This window comes from Anabrus simplex, chromosome 8, assembly GCF_040414725.1.
Source record: "Anabrus simplex isolate iqAnaSimp1 chromosome 8, ASM4041472v1, whole genome shotgun sequence".
Lineage (NCBI taxonomy): Eukaryota > Metazoa > Arthropoda > Insecta > Orthoptera > Tettigoniidae > Anabrus > Anabrus simplex.
Genome location: NC_090272.1, coordinates 37,218,285 through 37,236,626, shown reverse-complemented (window position 1 = coordinate 37,236,626; position 18,342 = coordinate 37,218,285). Strand labels below are relative to the sequence as shown.

The 18,342-nt window shown below is 37.7% G+C and overlaps 1 protein-coding gene across 1 annotated transcript in view; it reads left to right on the top strand.

Annotated features, from left to right (window-relative positions):
• Cand1 (Cullin-associated and neddylation-dissociated 1) overlaps window positions 1-18,342 on the top strand; it is a 197,164-nt gene that overhangs the window by 48,502 nt on the left and 130,320 nt on the right. Inside the window, exons 7-8 of the mRNA XM_067153221.2 lie at window positions 2,916-3,183; window positions 3,995-4,134. Coding sequence (XP_067009322.1) covers window positions 2,916-3,183; window positions 3,995-4,134 — 408 coding nt within the window. The remainder of the gene's footprint in view (window positions 1-2,915; window positions 3,184-3,994; window positions 4,135-18,342) is intronic.

Below are 18,342 nucleotides of genomic sequence, written 5' to 3'. Positions count from 1 at the left end.
GTTTTCTTTAAATTGATCCAGGAATTATTATTTCAGCCAATTAGTTAAACTTATTTTAAGTTGATTCGCTTGGCCTCTTGTGCCCAGTGCTTCCTCAATCAGCGACGGCCTTTTGGTTGGGATAATTGTAAGTATTTCCTTAAAATTTTGCTTATTTATCCCAGGTCGTGCTAACACTCTTGACCTTAACCTTACGTTGTGAGAACTCTTTGTCTTCACGCCAACGCCAAATATTGGCTTTAGTTAGGCCTATGCCGTATTTTCTTGCGGCTGCACAATTATTCTACATTTCCGAGTGTTTAATAAACATTCACTTAAAATTAGCATCATAATATCGACTAGAACCCGTTGAAATTTGCCGGCAATACCTTTTCCACATATCTTTACAATACGACTATCCATCACGAAAATATTCCTGCTGTCTATAAACCTTAATTTTACTAAGCGTCAAGTACAATAGACGCATTATGACTCTGCCACTGAGTAGCCATGGCTTTTCTAAGAATTCGAAGGGTCGCATGTTTTGATACCATTCTGCAGATTTGAGAAACACACAGGCACTGTACAACGGTTGTCGCGGCTAGCGATGTGTAGTAAAGAGGCGGTTGTTTATTGTCAACGAGTTCTGTGCGCGTGTGAAAAGCAGCAGCGTGGTTACCGCGGTAGTTGCCAGTGGGATCCATGTTAGGCCGCGAATGCAACAACCCTCGAGTTTTCGCATGAGATTCTGAGGGAGAAAAAAAAAAGTCTTGGATTCGGAGAATACGGCATCACTCCAGAGATTTCTGTGGCAAACACCTCAGCTTTCTTCTTCAAACAGCGTCACCTAACCTAACCGTATATGTAGCCTATCATGAAAACATATTTGAAACGCATGTAATGTTGTACCGTAACTAGATGCGAGAAGATATGAAATATCCTTTGAAATCAGGGATGTACTCTGCCATATCTTGAGGTGTATCACATTCTTACTTAATTTCCGTATATAACATTGAAATTAAGATTTACTTCATTCAGTCTTTACTTTTAACGAGTTAACAACTGCTATCGGCCATGTTATTTACTCATTTATTACGAAAACATGTTATCCTCTTTAATTTCGAATTTTCTTTAGAGAACAGCAATCGTTGGTATTACTAATCAACTCCAACATCGCCTTTGAATGTCAACGAGAGAGCTCGCAAATGCACAAAGTGAGAAAACTATACCGTACCGAAGATGCTCGATCACATTTTGTTGCAAACGTTTCAGTTTTCTTATTCAAACAGCGTCACGTATCCTAACTTAACCGTACTATACGTATGATGAAAACACACTTCAAGCACCAGTAGAGAAATTATACCTTTCTCGCTATAAATTTTCATAATAGCCTTTTCGTAATTTAACCAGACGCGACAAAATATAAACTAACCTCTGAAATCAATTAACCACTCTGCCATATCTCGAGGTGTATCCCATTCTTCCTTAATTGCAGTATGTCGCCTCAAAATTAAGCGGTCATTTAGTCAGCCTTAATTTTTAACGAGTTAACAACCGTTATCGGACACGTTATTTACGCATATGTTCTCTTTCATTTCGAATTTTCTTTACGGAACAGCTGTCGACGGATATTACTAATAGACTCCCACATCGCCTTCGAATGTCGACGAGAGAAATCGCTAGTGCACATAGCGAGGAAACGATGCCGAAGGTAATCGGTCGCATGCATCATCATCCCTGGGGTGCATAAATATCGGTAACGGAAAAAATTTGCGCGCGCTTAATCGCTCGTAATAACGGATACGCCAATGATAGGGTGCTCGCTGTAACCGAAGGACGATGCACAGTTTAATATAGGAATTTTGAAGGGACATAAAAAAGTAGTCGCTATAACGGAGTTCTTGTTATATGCCGTACTTGCTATATCGGACTTCTACTGTATATCTTTTTTTGAAGAAAAATGCATCGTTTTTAAAAAGATATATGTTTATTTTGTATAAAACTGCGAGTTTTGTATCTATTTCGCATTTTGAATCAATTTCGCATTTTATCGCTAATTCGAAATCGCTAAAAACCACTCGTACGGGTCATATAAGATGAAGGCACATACACTGACAAAGTTTCGACATATTTCGCATTTATCGCAAATGCTAAAAATCACAAACTCTATTTATAGGTTATCTGCTCTTATTGTTCTTTATAGGTTATCTGTGTGAGAAGTGTGTTCGATGCCTTTCTTATCATTTTTGTCACAGTCTTCCTAAGAAAGAACTTCTACAATGGAATTATCAAATTTTCTGGTTCTTATGTCCTTTCAACCAACCCGGCATGTAGCACATAGTTTTGTTTCCAAGGAAATGACCACTTGCTTACATTTGCCACACATCTTAATAACAAATCTCAAATTACAGAACACTGCAACATGTGTTGGAATGGCAAGATATAACATACAACTGGTCAGGTAATTGTTGTTCTTAATTGGCGGATCTAGGTGCGAAGATCCATAAACAATTCCGATCCCTATTGAAGAAAGATTATTCAGTTGTTCGTGTGTGTTGCATGTTGTGTTTTGATTTTGATTTACAGTAAAGGTAGCACTACTGTACAGAAGTTTGCAGTGCACTGTTATCAATTTTACAGTTAATTTCCTTCATTATGTTGACAAAATGATTGCCTTGGTTAATCAGGTCTCGGAAAAACAGGCATATATACTCTATGAATTTTTGTCTCTAGGTTGACTTCTACTTCAGTACCAATTTTTATATCATTCACTCCATAGTGTTTTATTATTATTGTACAATTTTAAGGTCAGTGTTGGCTGTAAACTGAGAGATGATCTGTGCTTTTCTGTGATAGGGATAACTCTTATGGACATCTTATTTTTCCATGTATTTTTGAAACATAGAATGGAAATGATTAATGAGTATTTCATCCAGATTACAGAACTGTGCCTGACATACATCACATATGACCCAAACTACAACTATGATGACGAAGGTGATGAGGGTGAAGATGGTGTAGTCATGGAAACCGAGGAGGAGGCTGATGACGACGAGAACGACGAGTATTCTGATGATGATGACATGAGCTGGAAGGTGAGACGTTCTGCAGCCAAGTGTCTGGAGGCTGTGATTGCTACTCGCCACGAATTGTTGGCCGAGTTCTACCGTACTGTCTCACCTGCTCTCATTCAGAGGTTTAAAGGTACGTGAAATGTTGCTTTTCTAGCCAGATGGTAAGAATGCTTCAAAACTAGAAAACAAGAAAAGTAAAGACATATTATGGAAATGTCTGAAACCTTTATTTTAACTTTACTATGTATTTCCACTTACAGCTACTTGCTCTTGCCAGATTTTACTAGAGCTAAGACTTTCTCCAGCTCATTCTTGAGAATTTTAGGACCATCCAGTTCATCTTTGACGTCATCAGATACGGAGTCATTATCTCTGAAAAGATCTGAGGTGTAATTCTTCATACTTCTACTCACTCCTCCTTATCCACAACAAGTTTGCGCTTACTGTCAGTTAGTTTCACAGTCATTTGTTTTCTCTCTTTCACACTCTTATGCGGTTCAAGACTGCCGTGCCTATTTTCGAGATCTTCAATTTCTTTTCAGTATTCATTAATCCCCCTCCCCCCCCCCCCCCCCCTTCTTTTGCTTTTCATCTTTCTCCAAATAATTCTTTAATCTTCACGTAAGCCACCTCGTTCTTGTTACCTTTACATTGTTCCAGTAGCTCAAGAATCTTGTTCATCCAGTATTTTTCCTTTTCTGAAGTTAGAATGCCTGATTGATCGATTGCAGGTTTTTTAATTGTCTTATAATTTGCTAAACACTGCTAAATCTTAATTTTAAAATTTTATAGACCATAAAGTTTAATGATGAGCTGTCATATGATAGTATTCTTGAAAGGGAAAGTGCCCCTTAACAATTTGAGTATTATTTGAATTTATAAAAAGAGAAATTGCAGTTACTTTTTTCCTTGCCTGAAAAATTGTGTTTTGAACATTTCAGAACGCGAGGAGAATGTCAAGTCTGACATCTTCCATGCATACATGGCCTTATTGAGACAGACCCGTCCTACAGTGGGCGTCAGCTTAGATCCTGATGGTATGGATCAAGAAGAAGGGCCCATATGTATGCTGCAATCTCAGGTACCTATCTGTCATATGTAAGGAACTAGATTTGATAGGTTTCCAAGTGTTATACTGCTGGAAAATACATGAAATTTTGAAGTTGCTTCCAGTTTGACTTCGACTATGCTTATGAAAGCTGTTATTGGTGATCAAATGTTGCTTTAACCTTTAATTGATCGCACATGAAAATTTCCTCCGGGCCGATTACATTTTGCACGGAAATGTGCTTCCTACTTAAGTAGTAGGTCTTCCTACCTTTCCCTTTGTTCATTTGGACTCTTCCTGTCAGGAATTAGGCAAGACCATGCTTCCTGTGTGCGAGTATGGTATTCTTGTGACGACTGACGTCTAGTGGAAGTTTCCTCCTTGTGCAGTTAACAACTGTTCTTGGAATTTTACTCAATGTGTAATCCTGTTTCGTATCGTAATCTATGATCTTCATATCCCTATTGACGAACTACAGTGGAACCATGGATTGCAAGCATAATTCGTTCTGGCTACATGCTTGTAATCCAAAGCGCTCGTATACCAAGGCAATCGTTGATGTGAAGGAGACGAGAGATGACATGAGAAGAGTTACTGTGTAGCACAAATTTCACTAACGGAATCACTGCTATCTTTTGGCTCACTGGAATTGTTTTCGTCTCGTGCAACTTTAACGCGGAACCTGTCCAATGACTGTTGCGTTTGCCTCTTTTTGAGGATTTCATGAAAATGTGACATTGCATTGTCACTGAACTGATGAATCGCTCACACTGCGACAGCCTTATTCGTGTGGTGTTTTTCTACAAAATTTTCCACCGTTTCCCACATTTTGCATTTCTCCCGAATTTCAGTTGAAGTGAGAGATTCCATTGACTCTTCCTCCTGCTCTTCCCGGATGAGATCTCCATAATCTCCTCCTATTGATCGCCATGCAGGTCCATCAGTACGTTGGTGATCAGATGCTGGCTATGTTCTTCCACCAGCTCTTGAATGTGTACGTCATTCACCTCCAGCCCCATAGTCTTCCCTAAGGACACAATTTCATCGACAATCGACGGCTCATTGTCACCAATAATCCCCTGAAAGTCACGTCCAAGAACACAGTCAGGCCACAGCTTTCCCCAAGCGGAAGTCAGAGTTCTCTTGGTGACTCCATCCCAGGCTTTATCGATGATCTTCAGGCAGTTCACGATGAGGAAATGATTTCTCCCAAACTCTCAGAGGCTAAGGTTTGTTCCTTCGGTCACTTCGAAGCATCGCTGAAATAGTCCTTTGGTGTATAGCTTCTTGAAGTTCAAAATGACTTGCTGATCCATAGGCTGGAGTAGTGGAGTAGTGTTGGGAGGAAGGAACTTAACCTTAAAGAGCTTGAATTCCTTCAATAAGTCATCCTCCAGGCCTTGAGGCAGGAGCGTTGTCCATAACCAGCAAGACTTTATTTTCTGAAAGGTATTTCTTTACTATAGGGCCAAAGATCTCGTTCATCTATTCAACAAAGGAACAGGGAAGGGGGAAACGTAGGCACACGTGACGCTCGTATTGCGGAACCTCACTCGCTTATCAAGTTACAATTTATTTAAAATGTTTGCTCGTCTTGCAAAGCACTCGTAGACCAAGTTACTCGCATTTTGAGGTTTCACTGTACACAATTAGAAATAGGAAAGGACTTCCACCTATCAATACTTATTTATTGCACTTATTATGCTACAGTACCGGTTTTGACCCCCGGTACTCTGGAAACCGGTACTGTGGCATAATAAGTGCAATAAATAAATATTGATAGGTGGAAGTCCTTTCCTATTTTTAATTGCCTGTTTCATATGTCAACTGTTATTATATCTGATCGTGCGTAAGCAATTTATAGACATAATACAACTGTTCCAAGTTAAATCTCTCTTGTACACTTCTGCATTTTATATCTGGATAACTCCTTGTGTGTCAAACACTTCTCCGTAATGAAAATTTTAGACTTTCATCAATATGATGAAAAGGAGTAGGCACACTGGACAAGTTGAAAGCTACATACACAGTAACGAGATGAACTAAGACATGGTTAAGAGATAAGAATTTCATATTGTTCCGTATTGAAGTGAGTTCACTAGTAAGTTAAAAGAAAGTATAAAATGGGTCGACCTTTCAATACTATTAAAATAGGAAATGTAAGTTTACATTCCTATTTAATTATTTAAATATTTATCCTCGTTATGTTGTAACTGTAACGTGTTTGTTTTATCTATTTTCTTCAGAATAATGGATGCTTGAGAGGAGGAGCGTATAAGAAATTTGCTCGCTGTAATTCCGGACGAATCCGATGTTGAAGTATCATCAGATGAAGATGGTGACATTATTGAACAGAGTGCCCATCTCTCAGAAAGTGAGCAGTCTAGTGGCGAACTAGAGACTGTTCCAATCTTTGATATAATTAGAGCTCCAATGGGATTTCTTCCTGGTAGATATGGTATACACACTGCCCACTGCAAAATTGTGAGAACCAGAGATCATAATAAGCTACATTCCTTGTGTTCGAGAACAGGCATCTCATGCAAAAAGTGCGCTAGAAGCCTGGAGTCTCTTTTCTGACTCAGTTATGATTGAAGAAATTGGAAACTGTACAAATATATGGATCCAGCGTAATAGAGGTAATTACAAGCGTGAAAGGGATGCTGTAGAGACAGACGTTAAGGAGATAAAGGCCTCGTTAGGCCTTGTTTATATGGCCGGTGCCCTGCACTCGTCTCATCAAAAACTAGACGATTTATATGCAAAGGATTTTACAGGTGTAGAATTTTTTCAAACCACATGTATTTATGAGAAGTAAGGTTTCTGTTATGTGCTATAAGATTCGATAACATTGTGACACAAAAGAATAAACAGTATGATAAGCTTGCCACATTACGATATTGCACTGAACACTACACCGTAGATGAATATGTAACCCTTGATAAAATGTTAGAGGCAATTGCAGGTTTCAACAGCAAAGTATGGAATAAAAATATTTGCACGCGGATGCTCAGACCTGTAATGCTCAAAATATGGAAATAATATGTTGGAAGCCAGGAAGCCAACCAGGTGAACCTTACCATGTGAGCAATTCCCGCATCAAATAGTTCTGCGATTGATCCAACCAATATCTGGCTCCGGCGGAATGTTACTGTATATAATTGGTATTGTTCAATACCGCTGACAAATGAGCTGTTAAAAGATCATCTGACAGTACTTGGTACTCTAAGAAAAGATGAAAGAGAAATACCAAACTTATTTACAGAATGCAGAATACGTAAAGAATTTAGGAGTCTTTTTGGGTTTGGCGACTGCAGGACCCCTCTTTCCTACATACCCAAGAGAAACAGACTTGTCCTCCTCATCTCAAGTTTCCACAACTCAGATTCTACTGACAAGACTCAGGTGATGCTGGGAAACCAGAAATGTTGACGTTCGTCAATATGATGAAAAGGAGTAGGCACACTGGACAAGTTGAAAGCTACATACACAGTAACGAGATGAACTAAGACATAGTTAAGAGATAAGAATTTCATATTGTTCCGTATTGAAGTGAGTTCACTAATAAGTTAAAAGACAGTATAAAATGGGTCAACCTTTCAATACTATTAAAATAGGAAGTGTAAGTTTACATTCCTATTTAATTAAAATTGGTACCGGTTTTGACCAGTATTTTTGGTCATCATCAGCCGATCACAAGTAAGTGTAAAACAATGCACAGATAAAATAAATTACGAAGTACAAAGAATTCTGACAGTGAAGCACTAAAATCTTTAGGGGGTACTGTGTGTTGAAAGATGTGCAGGTAAGAATATGAAGTTTAGATAATCATGTCAGGTGCAGTTTATGAAGCACTATAATACACGTATTTATCAGCTGCAGTTTATAAGACACTGTACAATTTTAAGGATACTGCATGTCAATCATGAACGTTAGTAAGACATATGCGTTGGAGAGCACTGTACAGGAAGAAGTCCATAATCAAATATGTATCCAAATATAGTACTGAGCAAATTCTTGAAGAGTTCACTTGCATTTTATGAGACACTGTAATTTTAGGGAATAGCACTGCCCGTCGATAGATCCAAAAATTATGAAGTCGCTGATCGAATACGCCAATGTACTATGGAGCAAGTTCCCGAAGAGTAGATCAGCACTGTGCTTCTAAAAGTCTCTTAAGTTAGATTGTTAGAGAGCACTGTGTGTGAAGAAGTCCAGAATAAAATACATATCTAAATGTAGCACGGAGTAAATTCTTGAAGAGTTCAGCTGCAGTCCATGAGGCACTGTATAATTTTAGGAATTAGCACTGCTTGTTGATTGCTCCAAAAATTATGAAAAAAGTCACATATCAAATATATAAATGTATTACGGAGCAAGTTCTTGAAGAGTAGATTGGCACTGTGCTTCCAAAAGTTTTGTAAGTTAGTTTGCCTTTATCAATACTGGTGAAATTATTTTATTAACAAAACACTACTGAAAATTGTTTTATACATCTTGACCAATACTTCAAACCCAATTTGAATTTAAATGACATTTCTGAAAAAATATTTTATTTGACTTCCTTATCTGCTTTTTCAAAAATGCTAAATTTACAACCCAAATTCAATATTCCCGTCCTTATATAGTTCCTATAACCCACCCTCCCGATCCATCTTAAACTACTTCACCTCCTCATTTATTTCCCTATTCTTCCCTTTATTTTATTCATTATTTTTCTGCTTCAACTTTTTCATTCCTTATTACATTCCTCTTTTTTTCATTCTCCCATTTGAATTACATTTTCTAATATCTCTAATGATTTTGACCACTCTAACTTTCAAATTTATATTTTATTCTATTCTAAGTTCGACCTCAACTCTTACCTTCAAATATATCTCACGCTATGTCATTATGCTCCTCAACTGTTCCAATATTGCGCTTTTTAGTATTTTTTTGTCTTCATAATTGTTTTTTCTCTATGTCATATATTTTAATAACTTCATTGATCTAACTTATGAAACTTTTGGAAGCACAGTGCCAATCTACTCTTCCAGAACTTGCTCCGTAATACATTTATATATTTGATATGTGACTTTCTTCATCATTTTTGGATCTATCGACAAGCAGTGCTAATTCCTAAAATTATACAGTGCCTCATGGACTGCAGCTGAACTCTTCAAGAATTTACTCCGTGCTACATTTAGATATGTATTTGATTCTGGACTTCTTCACACACAATGCTCTCTTAACACATCTAACTTAAGAGACTTTTAGAAGCACATCGCTGATCTACTCTTCGGGAACTTGCTCCGTAGTACATTAGCGTATTTGATCGGCGACTTCTTCATAATTTTTGGATCTACTGACGGGCTGTGCTATTCCCTAAAATTATACAGTGTCTCATAAACTGCTGTTGAACTCTTCAAGAATTTGCTCAGTACTATATTTGGATACATATTTGATTATGGACTTCTTCCCGTACAGTGCTCTCTAATGCTTATGTCTTACTAACGTTCATGATTGACACACAGTATCCTTAAAATTGTACAGTGCCTTATAAACTGCAGCTGACATTATCATCTAAACTTCATATTTTTAGCTGTGCATCTTTCAACGCACAATACTCCCTAAAGATTTTTTAGTGCTTCACTATCAGCAACCTACAGAATTCTTTATACTTCGCAGTTATTTATCTGTGCATTGTTTTACACTTATTTTTGATCGGCTGATGATGACCAAAACTACTGGTTGAAACCGGTACCAAATTTAATTAAATAGGAATGTAATCTTACCATTCTTATTTTGATAGTATTGAAAGGTTGAACCATTTTATACTTTCTTTTAACTTCTAAGACATGGTCATTGTCACTCTTCTTCGCTCCCATGAATAAGACAGGGACAGCTGTTCCTGACTGTGCCAAGATAAATAAATTATCTATCTGTCTGAAATATTGGAGGAAATAATGGCTACATAATATTCCTGGCCATCACAAAGGAGGATCTGAATAGTTGCACATTCCTGAGAACATTGTGCCGAGAGCTTTGCTTGGATTTCCTGAAAAGGTGGCATGCTTCAGGGAACATTCAATTTCAGTTGAAGATGAAAAAAGCAGAACTTGCAGGGATTGTAGAGGAACCGTAACCCTGTCGAAATGTTGACCTACGAAGTGGAAGTTGTGCGATTTGTTCTTGGAAACAGAACCGTTCATCTAAGGTCTCATGTGTATCCTCCACAAATTCCTTTGCCCTGAACATAGTGACATACTGTCAATATTGTGTAAGCACTGCTTGTGATGAGGATGTCTATGACAAAGATGTGTAAACTGTGCTGTAATGTTTACTCTGATGGCATAATACTAATCTTGTATTTCAGAGAAGAAATATTGAATAACATTGCTCTTACTCAAAACTCAGGCATTTTACAGAGCTATTACTCATGTACTAAAATCACATATTTTTTGAATTTACTAATTTTATCCGTAATTGTTTTATTGGCTGATACATGTTCTGTAAGTTCAAATTACTTTTGCAAATGGTCAATACAACAATATAAACAGTTTTCATGCAAGTTGAGTAATTTACCTTATATTTTAGTACTTTTTTTTTTTTTAGGTCGGTGACCTGATTGTTTTTCCTTCTAAATTTGTTTTAGAAAAATATTATTTTATCTTTCATATGATGCGACCGACGTAGGTAATAACAAATCTCTCGAGTTTAATATAAGTTCATTTAGTATTGTTAAGGTCTAAATTATTCTGCTTCTATAATAAACAAATTTTGTAAAAAATATTGCCATTGATGCGTTCATGGCCCGTACTTATAGACATGAACCGTTCAGTGCAACGGCCTTACGCCACCGTAATGAGAGGGCCTGTATGCCTGCATGGTACCACTCAACTGGTCGATGTCGGAGCCAATGTCATGTGGCATCAGTAACTTCCCTATCATCCACGTGGTGCTTCCCGCGGAGTACATCCTTCATTGAGCCAAGCAGATGGAAGTCGGAAGGCGCAAAGTCCAGGCTGTAGGGTGGATGAGGAAGAACAGTAATGCACAGCGGGTGATTGTTTGGTCCGCCCTGTCAATATATTATTAATATTTGAATAATTTATACGTACAAGTTTCGTCAGCGTATTTACATCAAAATCTACATTACCCAAGGCTCAAGATACATCATCTTATCTTAACAACATTAAGCATTGTCCTGTATAACCTCAACTCTAGACTACTATATGATACTTTGCTTTTTGTATAATAATGCCTGTTGTAACCCAACACGTAAGACATGTCCGACTCGTTGGCTGAACGGTCAGCGTACTGGCCTTCGGTTCAGAGGGTCCCGGGTTCGATTCCCGGCCGGGTAGGGGATTTTAACCTTAATTGGTTAATTCCAATGACACGGGGGCTGGGTGTATGTGTTGTCTTCATCCTCATTTCATCCTCATCACGACGCGCAGGTCGCCTACGGGTGTCAAATAGAAAGACCTGCACTTGGCGAGCCGAACCCGTCTTGGGATATCCCGGCACTAAAAGCCATACGACATTTCATTTTTACGTAAGACATGGAACATATTTAAAAACACTCTTGAATAGTTCACTCATTCCTTGTGTCCTTTACACTTTTACAATGTGTATCACACCCTGGATGGATCCATTAGCTGAGTCAGCCACTGATAAAATGTTACTTGTCACTTGTCCTTATAATTTATATCATAAAAGTATTTTAACGTACATTTTAACTATGTAACATAGCTTTTCTTGCTTTATTCTTTTTATAGTACTAGAGGAGCATTTGCAGAAACAACGGGAGGTTTGTTCCACTCTGATTTAAAAAGGCCGGTCCTACAACAATTGAGCAAACGTCATCTGCCCTGACGGCACATACATGGCTAAAATTTTTAATATGTATACAATTATGAACAAATCAATGCAACCATAAAGGGTATTAACTTCAAATAGATGTCAAATTGGACTTTAAGATGGTAGATTCCTAGTGGCAGCAACAATACAAGCAGTGACAAGTAACATTTTATCAGTGACTGACTCAGCTAAGTGATCCATCCAGGGTGTGATACACGTTGTAAGAGTGTAAAGGACAGGAGGAATGAGTGAACTATTCAAGAGTGTTTGTAAATATGTTCCATGTCTTACGTGTTGGGTTACAACAGGCATTATTATACAAAAAGCAAAGTGTCATATAGTGGTCTAGAGTTGAGGTTATACAGGACAATGCTTAATGTTATTAAGATAAGATGTTGTATCTTGAGTCTTGGGTAATGTAGATTTTGATGTAAATACGCTGACGAAGGGAGTTAAGGCTCCCGAAACATGTACGTATAAATTATTCGAATATTAATAATTATTGACAGGGTGTACCGAATAATCACCCGTTGTACATTATTGTTATTACGAGTCAATACGGACCAATTAAGGACCGATATGGTCAAGTTTGTCGACTTTGGATGAGTAAGAACAGTCCACTGAAGTTTTGCAAGCTCCTGTTAGTTGCGCAGACTTGTGTGAGGTTTTGCATTGTCGTGGAGAAGGAGAAGTTCGTTTGCATTTTTATGTCTACAAACACGCTGAAACCGTTTCTTCAGTTTCCCTAGAGTAGCGGAATACATTTCAGATCATAGGTTATGATCATTTCCGTGTTGACGTTTAACTAATAAGACAGTTTGAGGGATGTTCCACTATTCAACACATTGTAAAATACATTAAAATTATAAGAAGACCGGTTTCGACTCCCTTGGAGTCATCATCAGTTTCTGTTGAAAATTAATTCAGGGGGAATCTGATAACAATCATCATTATAAGAAAATATAAAGGTGATAGCCTGGAAAAACATCAATGGGTTGCAAGACATTACTTTGAAATGTAACGTATACATGGCAAGCAGCACTTGGAACTTAATATGTTCCTAGTTCTGTCTTAAACTGTCTTGTGTTCATGGAACAGTGTTTTTCCAGGCTATCATCTTTAAATTTTCTCATTATGATGATTGTTATCAGATTCCCCCTGAATTAATTTTCAATAGAAACTGATGACTCCAAGGGAGTCGAAACCGGTCTTCTTATAATTTTGATGTATTTTACTATGTGTTGAATGGTGGAACATCCCTCAAACTCTGTCATACACTTCAGAGTTGAGCGTTTCATCACGAGGGAGGACATCGAACAGAATAATTCCTTCAGAGTCTCAGAAGACAATAGCCATGACTTCACCAGCTGAGGGTAAGGTTTTGAACTTTTCTCAATGGATTGCCATTTTGTTTCCAATTGGAAGTGATAAATCCATGTTTCATTGCCTGTGACAATATTTGACAAGACATTGTCACCTTCAGCCTCATAACGAGCAAGCAATTCCGCACAGATGTTTCTTCTTTGCTCTTTATGGTCTTCTGTTAGGTGTCGAGGAACCCAGCGAAACAAAGCTTTGAATACTCCAACTGGTAGATAAGTGTGCCAGCACTACCAACAGAGATGTCAAGTTCAGCATTGAGGTGTTTGACTGTGATCCATCGATCGCCTCCTAAGTGTCCGCACGTTCGAAGTTTGCACACTGAAGATCACACACACATCATCAAACGACTCGCCATGCTTTTATCCACTGCCAAGTCTCTGTGGACATTCTGCAAGCGCCTATGAATATCTGTGATGCCTTGGTTTTCTGCCAAAAGAAACTCCATAACTGCATCTGTTTGGTGTTACTGATGCCATTTTGAAGGCTAGTTATAGCGCTACCTCCTATTGGAAATTAATGAAACTCCACGAGACGAAGCAGGAATATTCAAAGATATCCCAAACAAAATTCCAATTTTTTAAAACCGAAATTGGCCGACAAATAAAATGTGTTTCATTATATATTGAACGCCCTTCGTAAAACCCCTCCAGTGTGCCAGATAGGGTGGTGTTGAACGAGCCTTCGCCATTGATGTCTGTCCAGAAATGCCTTCTTTCCAACCACTGACTCCCAGTTTTCTCCTCTTCTCTCCGCATCCTCTCTCAGTTGGTGTAGCCATCTCTTCCTACTTCTTCCCACTGGCCTTCTTCCTTCAGCCGTTCTTTCTGGGCATGCACGTGGTGTTCTTGAACCAGGCATTCTCTTTACGTGTCTTTACCATGTTAGTCTTGAAGGCCTTAGCTTCTCTTCTATAGAGTCCATTTCCACTTCCGTTCTGTCATCGTTCCTTACATGGTCCTTGCGTGTTTTTTGGAGGGAAGCTCATGCTTGTAATTTACTAACGTCTCTCTCTTTCAGTGTACATGTTTCTAGACGGTATGTGAGAATGGGCAAAAAGTATGACTTATACAGAGTCATCTTGGTTCTTGTGGGCATTTTGTTATCCCAAAGTGGGGTGTCTTATGAGGCTGTAGAAGTTGGAACGGCTTGCCACTGTTTTTACTATTTATTTATATGCAGTACTGCAGAGGTATTTTAATATCTGTAACATTGAATGTTTTCACCTTCAAGCTTTATGTGGCAGCCAGTTTCTTTCCTATTCATTTTCGGTGCAACAGTTTTTGTTGTGCTAACTTTCATCTGATACTGTTTGAACTTTGCTACCCATTCATCTAGCCTAGTTTGTACCTCTACTTCTGACATGGGAAAGAACATTGAAACACTCCATCCCTGCACATGCTTCCCTCCGAGGAACATCTCACAGGGTCAGGTCTTCCTTCAACCAGATATTATCGACCTGCTATCTACAAACTATCAGTTGTTGACCACAAATTCAGTACTATTGAAAAATTATTAAAGTGTTACAAAATAGACATTTTTCACATACTTTTCATTACTTGATTCAAAACTCTCAGTATTTTTTGCAAAAGCAAAATTTGTTATGTAAAAATATAAATGGTGGTTGTGTATCAATAGTAATTACACGTATAAAACTATGTTTTCTCAAAATAAAAATAAATATAAATAATTTTATTCACTCTGTTTGAAATGGTAGTTTAGGGGAAGGTGCCAAAAATTTAATTTTTAAGTACCTATCTTAGTGGTCATATTGAAAAGTACTACATAACAAAAGTTTCAGAGAATGCAATTTCCGATTATTTGTCTTATTCAGTTTTGCAAGAGACAATTCTCATGATTGATTCATATTGAAACTGACTGAAGCAAATTATCACAAAAATAATTTATTCTATTATCACCACCTATTCAATACAAGCCATGTGGTACGTGGATAAAATCTACATAATACTATATACACTTCTCAGGGACATTTTTCGCCCCTTGTTAAAGGCATCATCAATCTTTAGGTAACCTTAAGTTCAAATGTCTGAAATATTATCTATTCATACATGGATTAATGTGTAACATACTTTTCATTGTAATCCATGCATGAATAGATAATGTTTCAGACATTTGACCTTAAGGTTACCTACAGGCTGATGATGCCATTAACAAGGGGCGAAACATGTCCCTGAGAAGTGTATATAGTATTATGTAGATTTCATCCACGTAGCACGTTGTTTGTATTGAAAAGATGGTAATAATAGAATAAATTATTTTTGTGAAAATTTGCTTATTCAGTTTTACCGTTCCGACTACAATAATATTACTTTAAGGTTAAGTCAATATTCTACCTTTACAATACCAAAAGTTTATTGTCTAATTATTTAAACAGCATTATTTAAAATATGACGGGACATGTTTCGTCTAACTTGTAGACTTCATCAGCTGTAAAATATTCAAGAAAAAGCACAAAAAAGACAAGGACAGAATAACACATTGAAATAAATCGGATTGCCGAATGCGTCAATTAAAATAGTGAGGCTGTTCTAGATCGTTCCGAGCACAAACATTCAAAAGTTGTTGATGAACAAACTTAAAATTATACGCATGAGATGATACAGTAAAACTTGGTATTAAAATTCTTCTTGAGGGTGCTGTTGACATGCAGTATTCAGGTCCGTCGGTAAAAGCTGATAATTAGGTCCACAATGTTATTTCTAGTAGAAAAAAGACGATCAACGAGCATGTGTAGGTATTCCAGTGAGATGATATAAAGATTGTCTAATTGGTGCAAAGTTGACATTTCTTATTAAAAATTAGGTGGAATATCTGATCATACGACGTATGTAGAAATACAGTGGATGGCCCTAGAATAAGAATAAGGACTATTGTAATTATTGAAATTAGGGACAAGTTTTTTGTATCTTACGATATAAGAATGAAAGAAAGGGAAGAATGCGGCACATCTGATTACTTGTGTTCTCGCCTCTCAGGAGTAATTAGCTTAGCATGGATGATTGTGGCTGACTGAAGACGAACTATGGAGGTCGTGTGTGATGGGAGCTGGAGTGAGGGGAAATTAGAGGAAGGTTGGAATCAATAGGCGGGGAGCAATCACATGGAAGCTTGTTTGAATGTTTGTCGAAATAGGAACTGTTGAGCAATGCCTCAAAAATTACATTCGTAGTTTCAGAAATCTCATTAAAATTAAGAGTGGGGTTACGTTTTTGATCTATGTTGATACAGTAGAGTCTCGATTTTCCGACCTGAACACGACCTGGAGTACGTCGGATCACCGAAAATGTCGGATAATACAGAATAACTTTGAAAATGAACTGAAACAAACGGGAAGGCTATACTCAAGTACTAAAACAATGGCATGTTTTACAGTACTCTACTAAATTATCAATTCAATTGTACAGTACATGCAGTATTGAACGAAAACATTCCAGATCTCTTACGAAAAGAAACTTTTCTCCACAGATATTAAGCTGCCTAATGCCGTACAGTTTTTTCCACCAATCAAGCCACCCAGCACTGGCAGGAAAATTAGGGTCCCCTTAAACTCTTTCCGGAAACACACAACCTTTTCCTGCAGAATGGGCCAGATATTAGCAGGCCCTTTTCCCGGTGTTGAGATAACCAAAGAAATGGTGCTTCACTTACTTTATCGTACTCACATTTTTTAAATGTTTTTCTCTGCTCTGGTAGAGCACCACTTTTCAATTTATTCCCTCTGTTTTTTCCAGTCTCCCACCATGACACATCCAACACCATAATCTGAAGCCACATTTTGAGGAATTTCCCCTTTGTCCAGTGTCTTTAATACACTCAACTTGTCTTCCATAGAAACAATCACTTTCTTCCATGTACTCGCTATACTCACAGAGGATATGAAAATTATAACATCCGCACCCAACCAATACTACAATGAACAATGACTGAAGACTCACTGCACCTGTCCTTGAGAAAAAAAACTGTCCTACCGCCAGCGGTCAGGCCAGTGCTTGTCCCATGGACGCACCATCCACACCGGGTGTGCCTGAATTTAGTCTCCACTAAAAGTTCAAATTAAGTCTACCAGTGTCGGATAACACGGAATGTCGGATAAGCGAAGGTCGGATGAGCGAGACTCTACTGTATAAATTTTTTCTAAAACGTTGAGTAAACTGTCCTTATTATGAAAATAAAGAATTTTTAGTTCCTGTTCTATGGAAGTGGAGAAATGATTGTACTCTGTCATATGAGTGCTCATAGCGGAGTATCTTCTATGTTTAGCGGCGTTGACATGTTCCTTATATTTGATCAAAAAGCCTCTCCTGGTTTGCCCAATATAGCTCGTGGAACATTGATTGCAATTCAACTTATATACACATGATTTATTGTATTTGTTCATAGTGTTGTTGATTTTATGATGGTTGTAAAAGAGATTAATGTTATTGTTAACTGTTTTAAAGGCAATGTTGACCTTATGCTTCTTAAAAATGATGGCAATTTCGTAAATCTTATTATTGGTATAGGTGAAAGAGGCTTAATTGTCTGTTTTTCTTTTTGTTTCTCTAAGAAGGGTTGAACTGGGTTTGTTGACAAATTTGTTGACTATCCTGTCAATGAAATGCTTACTAAAACCGTTTTTCCTCGCTATTAAGCGAATGGAGTCGAGTTCTTTTTTACGATCTCCATCAGATAAAGGGACATGGAAGGCTCTATGGATCAAACTATAAAAGGTTGCTCCTTTTTGAGATTCCGGATATTTTGAATCTTGCCGAATGGTATTAACAGTTTGGGTGGGCTTCCTGAAAATAGTGTAAGAGAATTTATTGGAGCTGTTGTTGATAGTGATATCTAAGAAGTTTAAAGAATTATTAACTTCAACTTCGGAAGTAAACTTGATCCATGGATCGACTGCATTTAACTGTTCGAGAACGATGTCACCGTTGGAGATGTTATGATCTATTATGGCAAATATATCATCGACATAGCGCGTCCAGAATACAATACCTTTAATTTTATTGT